This window comes from Erinaceus europaeus, chromosome 1 (assembly GCF_950295315.1).
Source record: "Erinaceus europaeus chromosome 1, mEriEur2.1, whole genome shotgun sequence".
Lineage (NCBI taxonomy): Eukaryota > Metazoa > Chordata > Mammalia > Eulipotyphla > Erinaceidae > Erinaceus > Erinaceus europaeus.
Genome location: NC_080162.1, coordinates 161,217,346 through 161,242,718, shown reverse-complemented (window position 1 = coordinate 161,242,718; position 25,373 = coordinate 161,217,346). Strand labels below are relative to the sequence as shown.

Genomic DNA, 25,373 nt, shown 5'->3' with positions numbered 1-25,373 from the left:
AATGTGTGTGCTCTATCTATCCAGCATGCCACTGCCCAGCCCTTCTGTTTTATTCATCTTTACAAAAAACAAGCTCTTAAGTTTTAGTAATCTTTTCTTCCAGGGCTTTATACGTGCACAGTTCCACTGCTGTCATCAGACTTTTTTCAAATAGAGGATGAAAAAGGAAGAGACACCATAGCACTGCTTTATCACTTGTTAATCTTCTGTGTGTTGTTCTAATTTGGTAGCTGAAGGCTTGAACTTGGGAAACCTCTAGTTGGGTGCACATTTAACCATGTGTGAGGACCCATCTCTGGCCCCTTAATGATCTTTCTGTTGTCCTCTATAGTCATCTTTATTATTTTCTTCTAGTCCTTTTTGAGGTGTTGGCTTATTTTGAAATCTTCCTTGAGGTATGCTTGTATTACTGTGAGCTTTTTTCTTAGTACTGCTTTTGTTGCATATTGGCAGAACCATCTCACTCAGAAACTCCATACTGAGTTATACCTCCTTGTGGTAAGGACAGAGGCCACATGTTTGTGGTAAATGAGCTCAGGATTTCCTATAGTAGCACCTAGAAAAATTATATATACCAGAGCCCAGCTATGCCGTCTCACGTATGAAAGCCTTTTTGCATAAACACACTATGCTATATCCTCAGCCCTAACTTTAAAAAAAAAAAAATTCTTGGTTTATGGGCCAGGTGGTGGCACAGGGCTGCAGGTGTCTCTATCCAATAAATAAAGATAATAATAAATAATAAAAGTAGCCTCCAGGAGCAGTGGATTTGTGATGCAGGCAAAAAAAATTCTTGGTTTATTAATCTTAAACCACTCACTTCAAAGAGCCAGTATTTATTCTTGACTTGTCATTACTACTTTCCACACTTTAAATATACAACATCCAAAAGTTTTATTAATATACACATAAAAAGAGGCCATGTATAGCACAAGCTGGTTTCTATACTAGACTCTATGGATTAGGATAACATACCCCACCACAAAGAATGCAGGGGCCTGAGTGGAAAAATCTTAGAGCTAAGGACAAACGTGTTTTTATATATTTTTCCCCAACACATGTTTTTAAATTGCTGAAATGTCAAAAGAGACATGGAGCACAGGATGGATTTGGAATTCAGGAAGTTCTGTGATGGAAAACTGATAAATCTCTCTGATGGAGAAAAAAATTGAACAAAATTTCATCTTTCTTCAAAAGAGAAAAACACATTTATAGTAATGAAAAGAGTAGCATAGCAAAATATTGAAGACCTACAGTACGCAAAATGGGATATTTGTAAAAAAAAAAAAAAAAAAGGGGGGACTCAATGGTTGTCTTACATAAATTCAAGCATTCCTTTTCACATTCAGTCTCTCAGAGGTTTGACTTCTGATGCCTGAGTATTTTCAACATTGTCCCCACCTTTATTCTTCTTTATTCGGATAAACACAACTGCTAAAATTATTCCTAAAAGAGAAAACTCAATGTCAAATAGAATTGTAAAACATACTGTCACATTCATTTATAAAATACTCTGGTAGGAAAAAATGAGTCATGTAACCTTGCCTGTGGTTCAGCAAAGTTTCTTTGTCGTGAATAGGGGACTCCGGCTTCCTTGGGTAAGTAAGCTTATAACATATCTTGTGTAAGCATCTGATCTTTGGACATATCTAATAAATGGTTAGTCTTTCTTCCCCTTAAAAGTCTATTCAGAACTACCAGAAAGTTACTTAACTGACCTGCCTCAAGTGTACTTTCACTGTGTCTTCCTCATGATCCCAACTTCAGTAGGCTACTTGTGATTAAATGGATCTACTACTTGGTATATACATTCTTAAATCGGAGACAGAGAGTTAGGTATTGAGGGATAAAAGATGAGGATCATAGTACAACAATGAAGAGATTTAGGATAATCCTTTTGGAAGAGAAAGTATTTGATATTGTAGTAGCCCCTTGTTTTCAACCACTTAAGTTGATGAAATATCTATTTTTAATTCAGGGTGAGGACAAAAGTGGACTCTGCAGAGCTACGATTGTTCTGTTATGGAAATTTGCAACATTTTAAGTATGTTAGCATTTCTACTGAAGGCTAACTTCTACTTGCTTTTCTGGAAATAGCAGACTAAGCCATAAATCCAGGTGCAGCACAGCCTGGTCCCCCTATAAATTCTTGAATGTAGGATCTCTGTCTCTCCATCCTAAAAGCTTGGTAACAATGAATGGGATATAACAATATTGCCTTAAAGTTTCTTATACTTCCCAAACTAACCAAGCAATGACAGGTAGAATGTGTAACAAAAACTATTACTTAAAACCATTGTAATTTGAAGGCTATGCCCACCACTAATACTGCATACCAGGATAGTTTGATCTATTGTCTTGACTATTGCCTGTCCTGACATTTGAGCAATCACCAGTCCAATGCAGTCAGAACTTCAGAGGAGCTCATGTTTTAGGGATCTAGGATGAGAAATTTCACTCACCAATGACAAGTAAGGTGGACAGGAGTATGCCAACAGCCATCCCCACAGTAGGTCTCCCAGGCTGCTGACCCACTGGCCTGTAACAACTTCCTTCCACACATGTGCAGAAAGTAACTAGAAAGCATAAGTGTTTAGTTGTACAAATTTCAAATCAAAACAATTCTCTCCAAATTCCTTGCCTCAAAATACCTACCTGTCAAAGAGACAAGACTTTCTAAGGGTGGTTGGCCACCATCATTGATGCGGATTGGGATGTTATAAGCTCTCTCTTCAAAGCCCTTATGCTTGGTAGAGAGTCTGGCATGAGTTCCTGTTGGGATAGGGGGCAATGCAAACACAGCTTCAGATCTGCAAGAATGAACCTCAATTTTGTGTCATATATTCAGGCTGACAGTGAAATAATTACACTTAAATATTAAACTACCCAAATAAATTACTATTTCAGCTGTAATTACATATTTTTTAATAAAATGAAAGAACCAGACATCACTCTGGCACATGTGCTGCTGGGTATCAAACTCAGGACCTCATGCTTCAGAGTCCAAAGCTTTATCACTGTGCCACCTCCTGGACCACTACCATGTTATTTTTAAACAAGGTAAAACATCCTTTCAGTTCTTTTTAAAAAAATATTTATTCCCTTTTGTTGCCCTAGTTGTTTTATTGTTGTTGGATAGGACAGAGAAAAATAGACACCTGCTTCCCTGCCTGTGAAGTGACTCCCCTACAGGTTGGGAGCCAGGGGCTCCAACTGGGATCCTTATGCAGGTCCTTGTACCACATGCGCTTTACCCACTGCACTACTGCCCATCCTTTCAGTTCTTTATCCACGATTTCTCTTTTTATTTTTTGTGAAATATACTAACGGTGCATAATTAATCAAAGGAACATAGTGGAGAAATACTTTTCAAATAGTGAAAGAAAAGTCAGTAGATTTCAACTTGTTGTGGAACTAGATAAAATACTTCTAAATATAATAAATGCCTGGGTCATAGGAGAAATCTAGGAAGATTCTGAATTAAAACAAAATATAAGCATGCCAATAAAGACACATTTCAGTGGAGAGATGGAGAAAACACCACAGCATCAAAGTGCAGTGGGGACCAGGCTGGAGCCTGGTTTGTACAGAAAATCAAGCACCTTCCCAGGGCTACCATCTTGTTTCTCCTTAAATCATCTTTTGATAGAATTAAGAGATAGGGAGAAATACTTGCAGCACCACTTGGTTAAATGATTAGGAGTGGAATGACTGAGTCATTTAATAGGCGCATGCTGCTTTTAAGTTATAGTATAGCAAAATAAAACATTAAATATATGCAAAGAAAAAAATTTAGATGGGTAATAAATTAATAACCCTAGCAAATCTGATCAGCACAAGATGGGTAATTTTCCAATATCAAAATAAAATGTTATCATTACTAAGATAATAGAATTATGAACTTTGTCAGTAAACTAGACAAATCTGTAACTTCAATAGTTCTGCCTCTACTAAAGAAATTAGAGTTATAGTCAGACAGTAACGTAGTGGGTTAAGCGCATGTGGCGCAAAGCATAAGGATCCCTGTTCAAGCCCCCGGCTCCCCACGTACTGAAGCAGGTGTCTATCTTTCTCTCCCCCCCTCTGTCCTATCCAATAACGACCACATCAATAACAACAGAAAGGAGTAAGTAAATACTAAAAATAAATAAATAAATTAGTTTTAACTCCAGGCTCAGATGGCATCACTGTTGATAAAGCTGTAGGATACTTCGTAACTCAATGTTCTATGCAGGATTCACCACTAAGTAATCTTTATCACAGGAACAAAAGGCTAACCATACAATCATTTCATTAAATGCAGAAAAAAGTTATCTATTTCTAATTAAAAGCAAAAAAAATTATGTTGTGTTTAAATACTTATATTTATGAATGGAAGATTCAGTTTAGTTCAGAGACCAGTCCTGAAAATTCACATAATTTCAGTTTCTAAATACTATCTTGACAGATAAGCAATTATAAATGTATTAGACCTAGAACATAATTTGAAAAAACTGGAAGAATTATATATTTCTAGCCATATAGAGCTACAGTAGCCCAAACTGCAGTATTGACATAAACATTAATGAGGCAGAAAGTTCACTTTGACTAAAGAAGTCACTAAAACAATATGAAAATATATTCATAAATAGCATTAGGGCAGTTAATTCAATATGGAAACTTTCACCATGTAATCAATAAAAATTAGCTATAAAATTTTAAACAGAGAAGTTAAAAGCTAATATAAAATCTAGGTTTTGACAAATTTCTAAGAACTTCTCTCCAAATTACAATTTATATAAGAAAAATGTCATTTGATTTCAGAAGACACTGTTACAGGATGAATGTGGAAGGCATTGTCTGGGAGAAAACATTTGTGAACTTGTATCTATACCATATAATAAATGCCTATAACTTAACATGTAACCAGTGAAAATAAATGGATTACAAATAAGTACATGAAAAGATGCTCACATCATTACACTCTACCAGACAAGCTAAAGTTAAAAAGACTGAGCATAGCACATGTTGGGCAATTGGAAAATAGCATAAGATTCAGTCATTCCACTTCTAATCATTTAACCAAGAAAAATACTAAGCTCTTACACAAAAATGTTTTCAAACTGATAAGAAATTACAACAGTGAGACAATAAAATGTATTGAAATGGCTAAGTCTCAGAGTAGAATGTGAGATTACCCCCCAAAAAGTATACTATTCTAAATAAAATTCATGAAAATGCAAAGTAATCTTTAGTAAGAGACAGGACAGTACATCACTGATTACCTACAGCTGGGGAGAAAGCACCACAAAAAAAATGGGAGGGTGGTAGAGCGTAGATACCATAATGGTTATGCAAACCTACTATCATGCCTGAGGCTCCAAAGTCCCAGGTTCAATCCCCCACACCACCATAACCAAGAGCTGAACAGTGCTCTGGTTAAAAAAAAATGGGAGGGTGATAGAAATATTTATTGTGTTGACAATCTCCCCTCTCTGGATAGCTTCCTTTGCACAAATATCTAAAACATAAATTTACTTCCTGTACCTTGGATGATACCACCCTAGTGAAAGCTGTGAGCCCACCAAGCAAATCAAAGCTAGTAATGCTAACATAGTGTTCTCAGTGAACTTTTGACAACTCACCATTGATCTTGGAAACTTCCCAGTCCTTTTTCAAGTGTTCACTGCCGAGAGAAAACGTAAAATGTGGACCCCGAAATGACTGTTTATCATCATCAGTGGCTGCAAAAATGAGACTTTCAGGTCCTTTAAGGGGATAGCAGAAGGACAGGCCTATGTAGTCTTTGGCCAGACGCGGGGGGTTGTCATTCACATCTGTGATGGTAAGATGGAACTCCACCGTAGAGCTCAAGAAGGGCTTAGCTGAGGAATGGAATGATTGAAAGATGGTTGTCAACTCCCACATTTTGTTTTAAAATGAATTTCACTTCTTGTTCAATTCCAAAAATAACCTAGTTTAAATAAAATACTTAAAGAGGGTAGTCCAGCAGAGTGACTCCAATATCTGCTATATAACTGAACAAAATGAATTTACTCAATTATTTGTGAATTTACTTTTCTCAAAAAAGCCTTTTGTGTTATGGTGTTCTGACCTGAAACTGCTGTTTCTCTGTGTTTTCTTTCTAAAAATGCAATCCAGTTTCAATATTTCAAAAATTACACATAGCATAGAAAATGTTACTTTTAATCCCAAATTCAACACTTAGCTGTGTGACCTTGAAAAAAATGACAAATAGTTGGAAGAATTCTAAAGATGTTTCCCAAGATTTCCACCCCTAATCAGCTGAAGTTAAAATAGAACAATCTGGAGGAAACTTTGGGAGTTGATGGGTGCATATGGCTTTGGTGGTTTCATAGATCCCCATTCTCAGAAGCTATAAATATTAACTATGTACAACTTTTTATGTTGATCATGTTTCTGGAAAGTATCTTTCAAAGATGAGGCAGAGGAAGCCAAATTGTTAGAAAGACTCCAGCCCTCAGCTGACAACCAGGAAAATTTTATAATAATAAGAACAAAATTCTGCCAACATCTGGAGTAAGCTTGGAAACAAACTTACTTCTTTTGCCTCTAGAAAAGAAAGAATGCAGTTTAACTGACATATGGAACTCCTCAGCAAAGTACTACATGATCCCTCACATTTTTTTTTTAGGTTAAATGTAGGAGCTGGGGAGACAGCATAATGGTTATGAAACAAAAAGACTCATGCCTAAGGCACCAAAGATCCCAGGTTCATATGCCGGAGCTGAGCAGTGCTCTGATCTTTCTATGTCTTCCTTAACTCCTCCCAAATTGACTAAATAGAAATCTCTAGGAATAAACTCATGGAATTTGTACTGAAAAGTCCCTGGATGAATCTGGCACATACCAAAGGTGAGAACATTGCATGAAACCTCCATAAGGTGCTGTGACTGAAAGTTAAAGGAGCAGTAATGCTCTAGGTCAGCAGGGAGAAGTTTGACCCTACTCCCAGAAGAAACCCAAAAGCTCACTTTTGTTGAGTAGGACCAAGGGAACCTTCCTGGACACTGTGACAGCACCGCACTTTTATGTTTTTCATCCTTCTATTTTAAGTTAGTGCCATTCTCACACTTTGACCCACTTCCCTCCCATTGTTGGATCCCCTAGTAATTTTTGGCTTACTTGTTTCAGCTGCCACCACTTGCACTCGGTGTAGACTTTCAGTTTCCCTGTCCAGCCGAGCTGCAGTTAAGATGTCACCTGTGGTACGGTCAATTCTAAGCCAGCCTCTCTCCTCACCTTTCAGTGAATAACTTTATAGAGTGGAAAGAGCAAAAGAAGTCCCACATTACTCTGGATAAGAAATATACCAACAATACTAGTGTGCTTTATCTAGACTGTCTTCAAAAGGAAGATTTGTTAACCCTTATAACATGGTATGTTTTATTTAAAAAGATATGGTGACAAACTCCAAAAGAGGAAAGTTAACTTTGCTAGTAGAGCTTCCTGGAAGTATCTTTTAAAAGCAATTACACTCAACATCCTGTGGAAGAGATACTGTATGATTGATGGATATTCAAAGTTTGCTGGTGACACAGTGAATTCATGCACTCAATATGTATGGAAGGTTTAGCAAATCCCAGGGAGATAAGAAAAAGGCAGTCTTGGGCTAGTGGAGTAGACAAATAGAAGAAGCATATTAATTCCAGTAAAGTATTATAAATATTGGTGTACTGCACCAAAGTAAAAGACCCAGGGGTGGTTTCAGGTCCTGGGACACCATGGCAGAGGAGGACCTAGTGGGGGTTGTATTATTATGTGGAAAACCAGGAAATGTTATGCATGTATAAACTATTGTATCTTACTGTTGACTGTAAACCATTAATCCCCAATAAAGAAATTAAAAAACTAAATAAAACTAAATTTAAAAGTTTGCTACCCAACAAAAAATTATAAATACAATAGAAGGGGCCCTATGGTACCCTGAAGAATGCTTTCTAAAGGAGTAGATATTAGACAGGAAAAAGTAGGATACTTCATGTAGAAGGAGTGGAGTGAAGTAGAGAAATCAATAGCTTAGTGTGTGTGTGTAGCAAAATCTACAGATTCTGTTTAGCCACTTGAGCATTAGCCTCTCCAGGACTAAGTTCTAAACCATCTATTGGGGAGCAGAGGGATATATACATTCTTTCCTTTTTTAAAAAAAATATTTATTTATTTATTTCCTTTGTTGCCCTTGTTGTTTTAGATATATACATTCTATAGTCATAGGACTCCCTTACCCTGTCAGGTGACTGAGTCTAGTTGGTTTTTTTGGCTTTATTCTCTGTCTCCATTCTGCCTTGGAGTCTGGACTTTAGCTCCTAAATCTGGCTTTGGACAACCCAAACTCTGTACCTCACTTCCTCAGCTGAAATGAGACTGATATGCTTACCATTTGCCCAAACTTGGATACTAATTGATTGATAGTCTCAGTCTTCCAACCAAGATCAAGTTCACCATATGCCCTGTAGCACAGTTTTAGATGGCGGGTAGGGGAGAGGCTTGGAGTTAGACCAGTTTCTCCCAGTATTTCCTCCTCCCATTGACAAGCAGATCTGCCCAGCTCCCCATCCTCTACCTTAAGTCCAAACCTTCTGGATCCACAGCAGTCATTTTAGCCACCGTAGTCCCTATAGCTACATCCTCTCTGACTTCTGCTTGGAAAACATGTTGAGAAAACTGAGGTGCTTCATTCACGTTGGTCACAAAAAGTGTGAAACTGGCATAAGAGCTCTCATTGTAATTCACACCAGACACCAGAGGCTCCAGATTCTCAGCCTTGACCATAATGTTGAGGATGGGTGCTGCTTCAAAATCAAGAGGCTGTACGGGGAAAAGAAGAAAATTAACTTGGGAATCATTAGCTTCCTTTAAAAAAATCCATTCCATAGGCTCCATAAAGAAAATCTTTGCAGTGCAGCAGTTCTCAGTTCTTTGTCAGCAAAATCCCCTTGCTTAGAATGATAACCAGGCCATAGAAATGTCTTTGCTGCAGGATTTATCAGAGCTTTTAATATGCTAATGTGTGGTTTGAGTCTCCTGGAAGAAAAATCAATGCAGCACTCCTCAACTCTGGAACACATCACTCATTCAGCAGAAACATTCTCTGCAGAGTTCTCAGAAATTAGCTTGGGAAGTGCTTCTATAGAGATTTCCACATTGTATGAGTTTCCAGGAACCTCAGGATAAAACCCACAAATGAAAGGATAGACTCATATAGCCCATGGTCCCTTTCAAAGCATAGTCATTATTCTAGAGGGCTGTGGGAAGTGGGAAGGAGGAATCCTCATCTTAGAAACCTGTTAAGGCTGGGAGTGTGGATCAACTTGTCAACGCCCATGTTCAACCAGGAAGCAATTACAGAAGCCAGACCTTCCACTTTCTGCACCCCATAATGACCCTGGGTCCATATTCCCAGAGGGATAAAGAATAGGAAAGCTATTAGGGGATGGGAATTGTGTGGCATTTACTTCTCTCATCCTTTTGTTAAATTAATTATTTAAATTTTTTTTTTTAAAAAAGGGGACATACCTTTTTTCAACCATTATTAAACAGAGTCCTATGTCTAGCATACAAAACCAAAGGATGTACAGACTAACGGGGCTCCTAGGACTCAGTCTAATCCCTTACATTTATGAAAGGAAAAGTGACATGCAAAGCAATGCCATCCTACTCAGCACGCGGGGGAAAAGTTAAATTTCAAATAAGCAAATCATTTTTTCGTTTAAGCATGTCCCAAAATATTGCAAGGACATACTTTTATTAAGTGTGTGGAGATAGCATGATGGTTATGCAAGAAGGTTCTCATCCTGAAACTCTCAAGTCCCAGGTTCAGTCCCTGGCACCAGCAAAAACCAGAGCTGAGCCATGCTCTGATAAAAATAAATACAAATTGTTTATTGTATTGCATTTATTTATTGTCACTGGGGCCTCACTGCTCCAGACCACTTTTTTTCAGGTGAGATAGAGGGAAAGACATCACAGAAAACTTCCTTTAGTTTTAGTATAATGGTGGCTGGGCTTAGAGGTAGATCCTATGTATGACAAAGCAAGTGTACTATCCAGGTGAGCTATCTTGCTAGTTTATGTATTATACTGTTTATGACAACCCTCCCTCCAAAGATTACCTGTTTAGACTTTTTTTTTTTTTTTTTTTTTTTTTTTTAACCAGAGCACTGCTCAGCTCTGGCTTTTGATGGTGGGGCAGAGGAAGTAGTGGTGGAAGAGTTGAACCTGGCTGGGACTCTGTAGCCTCAGGCATGAGTGGTTCTTTGCATAACCATTATGCTATTTTCCCTCACCCAGTTAGACCATTCTTGTTCTTTTCCAGAAGACAACTCCTGGCCTTCAATCAGTGAGAAAGCAAAAGAACTTCCATCTTGTTCCCCCTGTAGGTTCCCAAGACTCCCCTTCTTGGTCTTGTCTATTAATGGTGGAGTATGTTCTTATGTATTTTGTGCTTAGTATTGCTTAACTAGGAATCATTCAATCACATAGCCAAAGCCAAAAAGAATAAATACCAGGTCCTGCCAGAAAAAACCTGTCACTTAATGATGTATCTCAAAGTTTTACATAAACAGATATCATACCCTGGTGATTTGTCAGGACCAGCCAGCCAGATGGTTGTAGGGCTAGATCCTCTCTCTCTCTCTCACACTGATACTTTTCTTTCTTTATGTTCTCAACTAGCCCCACAGTAACTATAAACCTCAGCCTTAAGAGTAAGATGGTTTGAGATAACAGTTTCCATCTTCTTAGGTTGTGAGCTCCTGAATATGCATTTTTCCTTGTACCCACCCTTGTCTCTTAAAAATTTTTTTTTAATTTACTTGATAGGATAGTAAAATTAGAGAGGAAGAGGAAATAGGGAGTGAGAAAGAGATACCTATGACACTGTTTCACCACTCATGAAGCTTTCCCCTTGCAGTTGGGGACTGGGGGCTTGAACCTGGGTCCTTGATCATTGTAATGTGTGAGCTCAACCAGCTGCAGCAGTCTTTTTTTTTTTTTTAATTGCCACTAGGGTTATCTGCTAGGGCTCAGTGGCCAAATAAGGGATCTACTGCTCCTGATGTTTTTTAATGTTTGTTTTGACAAAAAGAAAAACCTAGAGGAAGGGAAAGAGTGTCACCCAAAGCACTCCTTCACTGCTTGTGAGTACCCCCTGCAGGTGGGGCCAGGGACTTGGTACTATCTGCACTCTACCAGGTGCACCACAACCTAGTTCCCAGCCTTGTCAGTGATAAAGTTTGAAATTCAATAACATTTTTCAGGACAGGACGAAAAAGTCCTCACTGTGCCTGTTCACTGGTCCTCACATGTTTATAACATATTAATGTATTAAAATCAAGAATTCCATTATAAAGGCAACTTACCTTTTTCAGTATGACATATCCAGCATTGGTTTGGGGGTCTGTGTCAACCCCTAGTCGTCCCTCACTGTCTCCTTTTGTAATGAGATACTGGATTTTAGAACTTCCAGTGAATGGCTCATCAGAATCAGTGGCCTGGATGACTAAGATGGTAGTTCCCACAGCTGTGTTTTCAGCAAATGTTAGGTTTCCATACTATGAAAGAAACAGAGAACGAGAATGGTCATTGTCTCTATTATCATCAGGCATAATTGGTAAAGGACAAACTTGTCTCTGGTTTCATAATGGACATTAAGTCAGAGTATCAATACTTACTAAGCATGTTTTTTCTACTAATGATTATGTCTCAATGGATTTTCATTATAGTCAGACTCACAGTCATAACCATCATGCCAAGAAATGTTTAAGAGACCTACATATTTCTCTTCTCCATATCCAATAGGCTAAATATTTATTTTTATAGTAGGCATGATATAAAAAGCTAGTAAGCACTGAGTGTCTGCAATGAGGCATGCATATATTTTGGCTGCTCTTTATAGAAACCAAAGAATAGTGATGGTTAGGAGCCTGTGATTGAGTCTGATGGCCAGGGTATGGATCCTAGGTAGATGACTTGAAGTAAGTTATCTAACTTCAAGTCTTGGTTTTATCATCTGTGTAGTGAAGATAACAATAATTGAACCTGATTTACGTTTGTAGAAGGAATTGAGAGAGTGGCACATTTTCAGTGCTCACGAACAAAAAGCAACACAATACCTTACGAGTTATCATCTCCATTTGACAGAAAAGCAAAGAACTTAACAGATAAATCAATCCAAGTCTATGCCCAAGAGTACCAGAACTGGGAATTGAATCATGTGATCTTAATCACTAGACTAGACCATCTTCTACTCCTCCATTGAAAACTACCCAGATCATGTCTTTTGGCATCATAACCTTGAAGATGGTAATAGGCAGGGCCCAAGAGACACACTCATTTCAATAAAAATAGCTCTTTCTAGGGCTCTGATTACATTTTATTTCAAGTCAAAGAGTCCCAAAGCAGGATTCTTAGACTCAGTCTAAGAATATCATCTATATGGAATATAAAAAAAACACAACACAAGAACGGAATAAAACACACCAGAGGATGGGAAGAAATGAGCTCTATCTCACCACTATCTGTTATACAAGTTACATGAAGTCACACTTCTTGCTTTAATAAACCTTCCATAAATCACTCCCTTTTCTTTGTCGCAGACTTGTTCTTTTCTTGATTTATGAACATCACGGGGCTCTGGTCTGCCTCATATCTGACATCCAACATGATAAAACAGATAGTCAAGTGGACTTCTTTCTGCTCCAGTATAAATATAGACATTTCTTTTAAGGGTAATGGTGATAAAACCAACTCTTAATTTTAAAGCTCACATTAACACTATATAACTGCATTTTTCTTAATACTCTCAACTATTTCTCCTGTTCTTTCTATCCTAGTCTATTTCTTGAACACATTTTTTTCTTTGGTGTAGCTAGACATTAGATTTGCTTTTCCTTTTCTCAATTTTGTCTAAGTGGGTTTAAGCTGTCAATATTCCACATATTAAGTCTTGGGGGGGGGGAAGCTTATTTGAGACCTAGTAGTCATTTATTCATCATCCTACCAATCACAGAATATAAAATGACAAACTGTAAGTAGTCATCTAGCTCCTCTCAATTTGACAAAAATTGTGGTTGTATATTTTAAACAGTCCTTGGTATAAATGAGCCATTGGCAGAAGTTTATAAACAGACAGTCCTAGATACTAAAATAGTGAAATGTTACTGCTCCCTGAAGGCTTCTACTAAAGATGTCTAGGTCCATTGCCAGTATGCTCAGGCTACATGAGAATTCTGGCATTTTTCCCTAACTACACTCTTTATCTCAGAGAGAGACATCAATTAATATGAATAAAATAAAAAAAAAAAACAGGTGACAACTACTCACGTCTGATTTTTCAAAGATGGGGATCTGATCGTTAATATCAATAACATTGACTTGTACAAGGCAGACAGTCTTGAAATCTGAAAATTAAAGCCACAGCACAAACATTTTTATCAGAAATCATGCATTAAAATTAAAAGTCTGGGGGTTGGGCGGTAGCGTAGAGGATTAAGCACATATGGCGTGAAGCCGCAAGGACTAGCAGAAGGATCCTGGTTCGAGCCCCCAGCTCCCCAACCTGCAGGGGAGTCGCTACACAAGCAGGTCTGCAGGTGTCTGTCTTTCTCTCCACCTCTGTCTTCCCCTCCTCTCTCCATTTCTCTTTACCCTATCCAACAATGAATGACATCAACAATAACAATAATAGCCACAACAAGGCTACAACAACAAGGGCAACAAAAGGAGGAAAAATGGCCTCCAGGAGCAGTGGATTCATGGTTCAGACACTGAGCCACAGCAATAACCCTGTAGGCAAAAAATAAAAATAAAAAATAAAAAGTCTACATGAACAAACTGGCAAATGAAGTGACAGCAGTTTTGCTATTAGCTTCCAATTTGTGTGCAATGGAGAACCTCTCTGTTCCCCACTGGTCACCAAGCAAAGGCTAAATATAACCCTGAGAGATGTTCTGGGTGTGTCCAGTGGCCTTCTACCTGCCCCATCTTTGCTAATACTTCTTGAGCAAGATAATCCCTTTCTGCTAAGTGGCCTCATTTTTTGACTAGTGAAACTTACATAGACTTTGATGGGCTATTGCAAAACTTTCCTTATAGAAAGTCTTCCTTGAGCATCCCAACCTGCTGCCTCTCCTTTTATGCCCACTTCAGTATCTGCCACCCTACATGTCTTATTCTCTCTATTCTAGGAAAGTTTAAATACATGATACCTCCCTCTCAAGTGTAGAAAAGAATTGGTAAAATTAGCTATTTTCCAAAGGGCCTGGATACTCATCCTTCAAATAGCAAGATGAGGGGGACAAGTGGCAACAACTTTGAGAAGTTTTGACTATTCAAAGACCATAGTTAGAGAAAGGGGTTAACTTAGGTCTGAGATAAACATGAAGTATGAGAAAGTAGGAAAATATCCATAATGAGAAATAAAATGGCAGCTTCTTTGTTGAGGTCATCATTCTATGATGAACTGTATTGTTTAACAATTAAGACTTTGGCTCTGACACTTATCAGAATTGAAGAACTTGGATTTGTCACTCAAAGTCTGTGTCTCAGCCACATTATCTTTAAAAAAATGTCGATAACAGAACTGAGGTTCTTATCATAGTATTAATGAGTAGTTCTTAGTCATTTCATTTTTGTTACTAACCATGGCATAGATGTAGTGTTACTACATTAGTACTGTTAACATTCTCATTCAGCTCACAAACAAGCCAATAGAGCATAAGGAAAGTTAGATAACCAACCAAGGTCATGTAGTTGGTCATGTAGCCTCAAAATCCCAACTAAAAGAAATCTAGCATTATTTTCACTCTTGACAGTGAATGTAGTTGGTTAGAGTTCAGATTTCAGATTCACAAGCTCCCTTTGCCCTCTGCATTCACTTTCCATCTTCACCCTGTTTTGTGCCCCCTGAGAAGCTGACCTAATATACAACTGCAGTAACTGACAGCTCAGTCTTGTCAGTGGGAATACTCTCAGGAGATGGGAGAGAGGCCAAAGTGTAGTTCTCCTTCTTCCAGCAGTCTCTTTTTAATCCATAGGCATGATTCCTTCAAAAAAAGCTCCCTTCCCTCACCCCTATACAATTTGGAGAGGAAAGATTGTGTACTATGTTTCATGCCTCCTCTTGGTTTCCCTCCATCCTGCCCACAATATTTACAAATAATCCCTTCTTGATGAAGGTATTGTGAATACACTGGGACTCAGATCCAGTATCTAACCTTGAAGAACTCACTGTAGAGGAGGAGATGGACATGTGAATAAATAAATTGCAGTGCCAATACTAGAACTCTCATACACTTAATCCCCTTCTTGGCATCAGCTTTTCAGAGGTTTGGAACCTACACAATTATGCACCTAGTTGTGATGTTGATCCAGCATCAATATCTTTGATAATGACAAGGCTACAACAACAAGGGCAACAAAACGGGGAACTCTTAAAGCGAGAACTCTTAAAGGCATCCTTCTGTAACAGACCCAGGCATTAGAGTAGCCTCAAAATCCCAACTAAAAGAAATCTAGCATTATTTTCACTCTTGACAGTGAATGTCATACTAACCTTTGTCAGACACCTCTATTGTTAAATTGTATTGAGAAGAGTCTTGTTTCTTCAAGGACTGTTTAGACAACTGGAGAAGTCCTAAGTAGGTTTGGATCATAAAGAGGTTATCCTGGGGAAATTTGGGGGTTTGATCCACAAGTTTGTATTTTAAAAGACTATTCTCAGTGTTTTTCTCATCCATGTCATGGCCAGTGAAAGTTCCAATGTCACTCCCTGTGGGAAAGAAAAGAAAACCCACTTATTACAGGCTGTATTTAATCAATTTAAAAAATGGTCTCAGGGTCACAGAGCTAGCACACTGGGTCAGGTGCATGCGATCCAGGATCAAGCCTGGTTACTACACTGGAGGTTCAGTGGTAATGGAGGAAGCTCTGGTACAGTAGTGTCTCTCCTTCTCTCTATCAGAATGTAAAAACAACCCAGAGTAGTGAAATCTTGCATATGCGAGACCCAGGCTCTGGAAAAAGCAGGTTCTTAGAAAGCACTAAGTAATGTTGAGTCTCACACTGAAGTTCTTAGGCTTATTTTGGATCTCCTTGCCAAAACAGTGTCATGGGCTAAAGAGTGTGCTACTTTCCTAGGGTGCCATAAGATACAACAAATCACATAGCTTCAATGGTAGAAATTTACTTCCTTATGGTTTATGTGTAAGCCAGCAGTCTGAAGTCAGTGTGGCAGCAGAACTGGTTTCTTCTGAGAACATTCTCCTTGGCTTATAGACAACTGCCAGCTCTATGTTGTCATATGATTGTTTCTCTGTTTATGTCTAAGTTTTCTCTTAGACACCAGTCATATTGGATTCATGCCCATATTACTTTTAACTTAATTCTCTCAAAGGATATATCTGGGGACCAGGTAGTGGTGCACCTGGTTGAGCACACATATTACAGTGTGTAAAGACCCAGGTTCAAGCCCCTGGTCCCCACCTGCAGGGAAAAAGCTTTGTAAGTGGTAAAGCAGTGCTGTGGGTGTCTCTCTGTCTCTCTCCCTCCCTTCCCTTTCAATTTCTCTCTGACTCTACCCAATAAATAAATAAAAATTATATATATGAATATATCTGCAAATGCAATTATCTCGAGTTACCAAGGATGTAAGACTTCAGCACATAGTGATATAGTGGTCTAGAATATGGCATAGTGGGAGTCGGGCAGTAGAGCAGCAGGCTAAGTGTAGGTGGTGCAAAGGACAGGCGTAAGGATCCTGGTTTGAGCCCCCAGCTCCCCACCTGCAGGGGAGTTGCTTTACAGGTGATGAAGCAAGTCTGCAGGTGTCTCTCTTTCTCTCCCCCTCTTCCCCTCCTCTCTCCATTTCTCTCTGTCCTATCCAACAACGCTGACATCAATAACGACAACAATAATAACTACAACAATAAAACAACAAGAGCAACAAAAGGGAATAAATAAATATTTTTTTAAAAAAGAATATGGCACAGTGTGAGAATGTGGTATTTACAAGCATGAGGTATCAAGTTTAATCCCCTAAACTGCATATATTATACCAAGGTGATGCTCTGGCTTTCTTGCTCTCTCTTATTAACAGATAAATCTGTTTCAAAATGCCATACCATATGAATTTGGGGAAGAGAAGTCAGACTATGGCAAAGTGTCTCATTAAAAACTCAGATTCGGGAGCTGGGTGGTGGTGCAGCGGTTAAGCGCACATGGCAGAGAGATCACGGACTGGCATCAGGATCCCAGTTCGAGCCCCTGGCTCTCCTCCTGCAGGGGGGTCCCTTCACAGGCAGTGAAGCAGGTCTGCAGGTGTCTGTCTTTCTCTCCCCCTTTCTGTCTTCCTCTCCTCTCTTGATTTATCTCTGTCTTATCCAACAACAGCAATAACAATATCAATAATAACGATGATAACAAGGGCAACAAAAGGGAAAAAAATAAAATTTAAATTAAAATAAAACACCTAAAAACAAAAACAAACAAAAAAACTCAGATTCATTCAGAATATAGATCTTGACCTACTTAGAATAGGGCGCTTGCAATTGGGGCAGCTTGGACCATTCCTATTCATGACCACAGAATGTGAACTCAGATCTACAGGGATGCGGAGGTCACATAGGCTCTTAAGCTGAATATAGGTCCCAGATCAGATCAAATCAACGGGGTTTACAGTCAACAATGTTTATATACCTTTCCCATATTAGGGAACTATTTTCTTCCCTGATCAAGCTTTCTGTTCCTTTTCCAGCCATGACATCATCTCCCCAGACAAAAACTTGGATCCACATCCATATCGGATTTCAGGCCCAGGGGAAAACAAAACAAAACAAAACAAAAACTAGTATAGTCGCAGACCCTTTGGAATAGAAGTAAAATAGGCTTGTTATGTATAAAATCAAGACCCTCCCCCCCTTCATCTGCACTATTCCTACCTTTGGGTTCATGATTAGTCAACAACTTGTTTGATTTTATATGTTAACTCTCTTTTCAGCCACCAGGTTCCAGATGCTAACATGATGCCAACTAGACAACCCACCAATGTGTCCTGGAGCCCTGCCCCACTAGGAAAGAGAGAGACAAGCTGGGAGTATTGATCAACCTGCCGACACCCATGTTCAGTGGGGAAGCAGTTACAAAAGCCAGACCTTCCACCTTCTGCATCCCATAATGACCCTGGGTCCATACTTCCAGAGGGATAAAGAATAGGAAAGTTATCAGGGGAGGGGATGAGATGAGGAGTTCTGATGGTGGGAACTGTATGGAGTTATACCCCTCTTATCCTATGGTTTTGTCAATGTTTCCTTTTTATAAATAAAAATAAAAAAATAAAAATAATTTTTAAAAATAATTTCCAGTGGAAAAAATTTAATAAATAATGCATTCTAAAAAAAAAAAAAAAAGGAAAGAAAGAATATGGCCCTTGCAAGAGTAGATAGCATAATGGTTATGCAAAGAGTCTCTCATGTCTGAGGCTTCAAAGTCCCATGTTCAATCCCACACCACCATAATCCAGAACTAAGAATAAGGTCTTTGCAGGTGTAGCTGAGTGAGGATCTTGAAAAGAAATCTTGGATTTAGAACAAACCTAAATCCAGTAATAAATTCCTACAAGAAGAAAGGACAGGGCTGAATGGTAGCACATCTGGCAGAGCACACATACTTTCATGGACAAGGACCCACGTTTAAGTCCCCAGTCCCCACCTGTGGGGAGAAATTTCACAAACAGGGGGGCAATGCTGCAACAGGTATCTCTTCTCTCTTCCATTTTCCCTCTCCCTTTCTTTCACCTTTTACCAAAGGGTAAAAAAATGGACACCACCAAATAGTGGCTTTGTCATGTAGACACTGAGTCTTTGTGATTGTTCTGGTAGGAAAGAAAAAAAAAAAAAGTACCAGGAGCTCCCTAAAGCTAGAAGAGGAAAGAAAAGAATTGCCCCTAGACACTTTGGAAAGAATACAACTCTGCTGGCACTCTGATGCCAAACTTTTAGCCATCAGAACTGCAGGAGATTAAAACCCTTCTGTTTTAAATGACAGACTCATGGTGACTTATTGGGGCAGATTTAGGACATTAATCTATGAGGCAAACTGCTTAAGTAAACAAGAAAAACCAACCAAGGATTGCTTCTCATAAGCAACTTCATGGAACAACTGCAGTGTCTAACTCCACCTTAAAGATAATATAGGGCAAAGAACAAGTGTGCATCTCTCTGCCAATCAAGTTTATGGTCCCAAGTTCAAGTTTAGGGAGTTCCAGAAATCAGAGGTTACAACTCTGTATTCCACCCAACCCTGAGTGAATTCTGATAGGCTCAAGGTCATCCTTTTGCTATGTGAAATGAGAATGGTGACTTTTGCTTTTTTAAAAGATTTTATTCATGAGAATGACAGGAGGAGAGAGAGAGAGAGAGAGAAAGAACCAGACATCACTCTGGTATATGTGTTGCTGGGGATTGAACTCAGGACCTCACACTTGAAAGTCCAATGCTTTATCCACTGTGCCATGTCCTGTACCACAATGGTGATTTTCTCTATAGGCACCAAGAATCCCACCCTGAGGCTACAACTTTAAATAGACCCTATTGTAGAATTTGACTACATGGGCCCCATATTCATTTGCAACCACTGATATAAACAGAAATTTGCAGGGATATCCAGTGGGTGGTGAGTAGAAATAACTATATTCTGTGTATAATGGAATTTGGCATATGCAGATGTGTCTAACAGGTTGGAGAGGACAGTCATTATTTATAGTAGTTAAAAAATAAAGAGTTGTGCATGTCTTCATCTGGGGTTTAAACAAACAGAAAGTTTATTACATGGTGGTTATTTAGATATAGTAAAATAGGCAAAGTGGCAAAGATTGGCTATTCATGATGGCTGGAAGCCATCATGCTAATTACCAGTGTTTGGCTACACATACTCAGGTCCTGGGGAGAAGGTGAGAAGGCAAGGGCAGCAGGAACAGAGCATGATTTCTGGCAGACATTTGCTTAAATAAACTTTGCATACAACCACAATACCTTTTTTTTAATAAGTAATTTTTTTAATGTTTATTTATTTATTTTCCCTTTTGTTGCCCTTGTTGGTTTTGTTGTTGTCGTTATTGGATAGGACAGAGAGAAATGGAAAGAAGAGGGGAAGACGGGAAGAGAAAGACAGACACCTGCAACCTGCTTCACCACTTGTGAAGCGACCCCCCTGCAGGTGGGGAGCTGGGGGCTCAAACCCGGATCCTTGTGCTGGTCCTTGTGACACTTGCACTTAACCCACTGCACTACCACCCAGCTCCCATTCTCTTGTGGTTTTATGGAAGTCTGCAGTATGCTTGTCAGGATGACCTCAGCCATATGCTAATTGCACTCAACATCAGGGCTTTACTACTCCAAGCTGACTTTCCTAGCTAGAACAAAGACAGAGGGAAAAACACTATAGCACCAAAGCTTCCTCCAATGTGAGGCTGAATGTGGATTGTGCATATGGCAAAGCAGGTGTCCAGGATAACTATCTTTCTCCATCAAAGCACCTTTTTGGCATGCATGTGCTCTTATAAGATAATTTTACCTTGTAAGAAAAGTATTTCCAGTATGTTGGAATGTAAGAGTGTCTTACTAAGTTCTAGGATCCTTGGGTGACTGAGCAGCTTGCCTGTGGAACTTTTCCCTCAATAAGTGAGTATATCACAGAGAACACTGTTCTTCTCTCACTCCACAGAAAACCAAGATGTTGGAGGCATACTGAGGACTTCTGACATCAGTGACCAAAGAAATCTCAGCAGAAGATTCATTCAATGGGAGCAAAGAACTTTGTGGATGAGTCAGAATGGAACAAAGTACCATGTGTCTCAATGACAGAGACCAGAAAGAAGTGTCAGGTCCAGTTTGCTCAGTGTGTCTTAGGGCATCCAGAAATACTGCAGAGAGGTGGGGCTTTTACGAGAGGTTCAATTTCCTGTATAAGCATGTAGGACATGGGAGCAAGTAGGATTTCAGAATTGATGTTTGCATTGCTGAGAATTATGGACATAAGTCTCACATAATTGTGTCTAGTATAAAACACCAAACAGAATATTGCATTAGATAGTAGGTCCCCAAATGACTGACACACATTTCTGTACTGCTTTTAAGTTTCATATATTATGTAGACTTACTCTATGCTGTGTAACAATGGAATGTGTTGCAATCACCAAGAAACACTTATAGCATTACCCTTTTGGGGAGTGATTTATGCAAATTCCTTCTTTATCAAATTCACCATTCAAGACACTTTAAAATATTGCTACAAATTAGATTATTGTTCTTAGAGAAGCAAGGAGCATTCTGAGGTCCTGAACAATTGATTCTACCAGATGGCTTCTCAAACCAGTCTCAGAAAAGCAGTACCATGTTCTTCCTAAACAAGGGAAACAACCTCTTCAGTGACTCTCAGTCACTCCCCTTTTCCCAGTTTTTGTGCTTTTAAGAACTCCCCTCCTTTCAAGTCTGTGCTAGTCCAAGTTACTTGCTTCTAATAAGCAGAGCATATTCAGTCATATAAAAACTGGCTTCCATCTTACTTGCCATTTTTCAAGTTCTCTCTCTCTCTCAGCTCTCCCTTTGGAAAAAAAAAAAAGTACCTAACTAAACTGCACTCAAGATTTCTGACTCGCAGAAACTGGAAAATAATAAATATTTGTGATTTAAAGTTGACAAGTCAGAACACAACTTATTATGCAGCAGTAGATAACCAATACACTGGATAGTAAATACTACATGAGGAGTCTTGAGGCTTCATCTAAAAAAAAAAAAAAGATCTTTAAATGTCTTTGCCTTCGTTCTGCACATCACAGGCCATTTAGATTGCCAAAGTAGGTGATTCTGCAAGTGTTTTTTGATGCTGCCACCCATCTCACTACTATACAACTTTCACTATTATAATATCCACCTTCATAATGAACTAAAATCCTTCAGGCTGTCATTGAACTCTACTTGTTGCAGCAATAACTTGGAATAAAAGAGAGAGGATCTCAGCAGAACACATTGACAATAGGTTACTCCTGACACCAAGAAGAAAGCAAATGAGCAATGAAGGCTCAAGCCAGGTTGACAGAACCCACTATGGCAAAAATACATCGTGGGGGGGGGGGGGGCTGGGGAGAGTCACAGGAAACTTTGATGGTGGGATTACACCCCTGTAATCCTATAATTCTATAAACCATTAAAAAACACTAATAAAAATTATATTAAATTTAAAACAATAAGTGGTGCAGAAAGTAGAGAGATTGGGTTGGGGAGATGGCTCAACAGTTGAACACATGCCTTGCACACATGAAGCCTTAGGTTTTAGTCTCCAGAACCTCAACGATAATAAAGCCATGTTCTTGTGTTTCTTTTAAAAATATATATAGAGATCAAAAGACAATGATAGTATCTATAAGACATGTAAGGATCTGTTCAAACAAAAAAAAGCAAACAAAAAAGCACAGTTAGGCTCTAGGAACTATAGTCCTAAGAGACCACTAAGGTTGTACACTTCTGAGAATTCAGACAGACAAAACACATCAAGAAGCATCAGCCTGCTCAGAACTACATGGTAATAGGTAAGAATTTTCCCAAATTCAGGGAAATAAAAACAATTCAGAAATCATAATGTTTTCATAGGGGTTGACCTTGTATAAAACTAAAGCCCTTATAAGACAGTAAAAAACCAAATGAATAAAAACAGATAGACTTTAACTTCATTGACTGCTCTCCTCAACTTATCAACTTCCTAGGAAGGGAAGATCAAAGGTCAAAAGTCAACTTCTGTTTATACCACCTACCTATTGTTTTCTGACATTGGATATGAATTATATGATGTTAAACTACATAAATTATGTAAATGAAATTATATAATTCATATAAATGTATAACTTACTTAGCAAATTGGGTAAGGCTTTATCCATTAATAGAGTTTGTCTCAGGGCAAAAAGGACTCAGTTGGGTGACTATCAAATAAGATGAATTAACAAATATATACAAAATACTGGTGTGAGTTGTTATGGAACTAGTCGTAGTAAGAACAATGAGAATAATGTGACCTGAGAGATGGCACAATAGGTAAAGCACTGGACTCTCAAGCCTGAGGTCCTGAATTTGATCCCCAGCATCACATATGACAGAGTGATGCCCACTATTTTCCTTCTTTCTCTCTGATAAATCTAAAAAAGGAGAGTGGGAGTAGTAATAGTAATGAGGGTGACAGTAATAGTGAAGGGAGTTAGGCTAATAGCAGTGAAAGTGCTATTTAAAGAAGCTCCAATTTAAGAAACTACCACATGTTGTTTGGGCTGAAATACTGTATCCGTGTGAATCATGAGGCACATTCAGCCTCTATGCTATGCCAGATATGGACAGCTGACCCCCTAACCAGATTTGTCTTACCCCCTTTAAGTCAACAGAAAGGAGAAATGGGTCACAGAGCTAATAAAGGGAGGATAGTTGCACAGCTTTAACTAGCTCTTGTTTCTTACCTATATTTTCATTTTCCTGGATCTCAAACACAGTCTTCTCAGATGGACAAGTAGGTGGATTATCATTAATGTCTTTCACTTTCACATAGACTTGCAGAGGGGCTGCAAGTGGCTTCCGATTCTCATCTGTTGCAATCGCATGAAAGACATACTACAATGGGAAAGTCAGAGTTAAGTTGTGACTCCCTCACAATACCTTTAAAAAGCAGAAAAACAAAACAAAACAGCTATTTCATTTCTTCTTCTTTTACCCTTTTCCTGAAACCTACTTTGAACAGGGAAGCCAGACAAAAAATTAAATGGATCAGATTTGTAGGGAATTTATATCTTTGAGAATAGTAACATACTGGGATTTAGAACACAGTTTGGAAGGCTTTCTTGTTTTGTTTTTACCAGAACAGTTCTCGGTTCTGCCTTATGGTCATGCTGGGGATTGACCCTGTGACTTCAAAGCCTTAGGTATGAATGTCTTTTGCCTAACTTCTTTCCCCAGCCCTCTTCTCTCAAAGACTGGGTGGTGATGCACCTAAGTAGAAAAGATATGATGCCATGTTCAAAGGCTGGGGTTCAAATCTCTGGTCCCTACGTTCAGGGAGTAAGTTCCACAAGTAGTGAAGGAGTGCTGTAATCATTTTTCTTTCTCCCTCCCCCTCTCTTCCCCTATCACAAAGCAAAAATAAAAAATAAGGGAAAAATGGCTGTCAGGACTAGTGGAATCATCATACAAGTACTGAGTCCCAGTGCTAACCTGAGTGACAAAAAAGGAAAAAGAAAAAAGCTAAGAAACTACTGGGGCTAGTGACAGGCAGGGTACACCTGGTTGAATGTACATGAGTGCAGGAAGAACCCAGGTTCAAACCCTCAGTTCAACCTGCAGGGGGAACTATTTCTATCAGGGCTGCTTTCTGTCTCCTTTCCCACTCCCTCCTCTCTCAATCTCTCTCTGTTTCTATTCAATATATAAACAAGGAAGAAAGAAGAAAGAAAGAAAGAAAGAAAGAAAGAAAGAAAGAAAGAAAGAAAGAAAGAAAGAAAGAAAGAAAGAAAGAAAGAAAGAAAAAAAGAAGGGAGGGAGGTAGGGAGGGAAGGAGGGAAGGAAGGAAGGAAGGAAGGAAGGAAAAAAGAAAGGAAAAAAGAAAAAAAGAGACTATTCTCAGGCGTCCATGAGCACAGACTTTGTCTTGTCTGTGAAACCCCTCCCAGCTTTACTCACTGAATCCTTTTCTTCATGGTCCAAAGGCTGAGTCACAAAAATATCTCCATTCTGGTCAATTGAAAATGGAAATCTTGGCAGCTTCTCCTTTTCAACCAAGTCATATCGCGCACCTGGCTCATTCCACTGCACCTACAGGAAAAAAAGTGAATTGTGAGGAATAATACATTTGACTCCAAGGACTGGTGAGGAAATCAATAATTTTCTGGATCTTGATCTAAACTTTCTAACAGCCTGCTTTGCATGGCTGTGGTTTCTTACAACTACGAAATTAAGTTTTTCATTTTCAACCTAAAACAAGCTCTTTTATCTGCTCTTTTACCAAGTTATATTATGTCCCCCAAATCACACATGAAGAACTTTTCTTCTTTAAAGTAATTATTTGTGAACTTTCTACAAAGTTTATGAGTTATTTTTTTAAATATTTTTAAATTTTTTATTATTTTATTTATTGGAGAGAGACAGCCAGGAATTGAGAGGGGAGGGGGAGAGAGAGGAAGAGAGACAGAGAGACTTACTTACAGCCCTACTTCACCACTTGTGAAGCTTTTCCCCTGCAGGTGGGGACTGAGGGCTTGAGCCTGGGTCCTTGCACACTGTAATATATGTGCAGTTAACCAGGTTCGCCATCCCCTGGGTTGCTAT

At 38.8% G+C, this 25,373-nt stretch overlaps 1 protein-coding gene across 2 annotated transcripts in view; it reads right to left on the bottom strand.

Moving 5' to 3' along the window:
- Positions 1 to 1,245: 1,245 nt before the first annotated feature.
- The window catches only part of CDH17 (cadherin 17), an 84,547-nt gene continuing 60,419 nt past the window's right edge, over positions 1,246 to 25,373 (bottom strand). For both annotated transcript variants that reach the window (XM_060198981.1, XM_007537234.3), the window contains exons 8-18: positions 24,729 to 24,860; positions 23,516 to 23,666; positions 15,575 to 15,790; positions 13,345 to 13,421; positions 11,382 to 11,573; positions 8,585 to 8,829; positions 7,147 to 7,277; positions 5,625 to 5,864; positions 2,656 to 2,772; positions 2,463 to 2,576; positions 1,246 to 1,446 (exon numbers count right to left, since the gene is read on the bottom strand). In XM_060198981.1, coding sequence (XP_060054964.1) covers positions 1,346 to 1,446; positions 2,463 to 2,576; positions 2,656 to 2,772; positions 5,625 to 5,864; positions 7,147 to 7,277; positions 8,585 to 8,829; positions 11,382 to 11,573; positions 13,345 to 13,421; positions 15,575 to 15,790; positions 23,516 to 23,666; positions 24,729 to 24,860 — 1,716 coding nt within the window. In that variant the 3' untranslated portion in view covers positions 1,246 to 1,345. The remainder of the gene's footprint in view (positions 1,447 to 2,462; positions 2,577 to 2,655; positions 2,773 to 5,624; positions 5,865 to 7,146; positions 7,278 to 8,584; positions 8,830 to 11,381; positions 11,574 to 13,344; positions 13,422 to 15,574; positions 15,791 to 23,515; positions 23,667 to 24,728; positions 24,861 to 25,373) is intronic.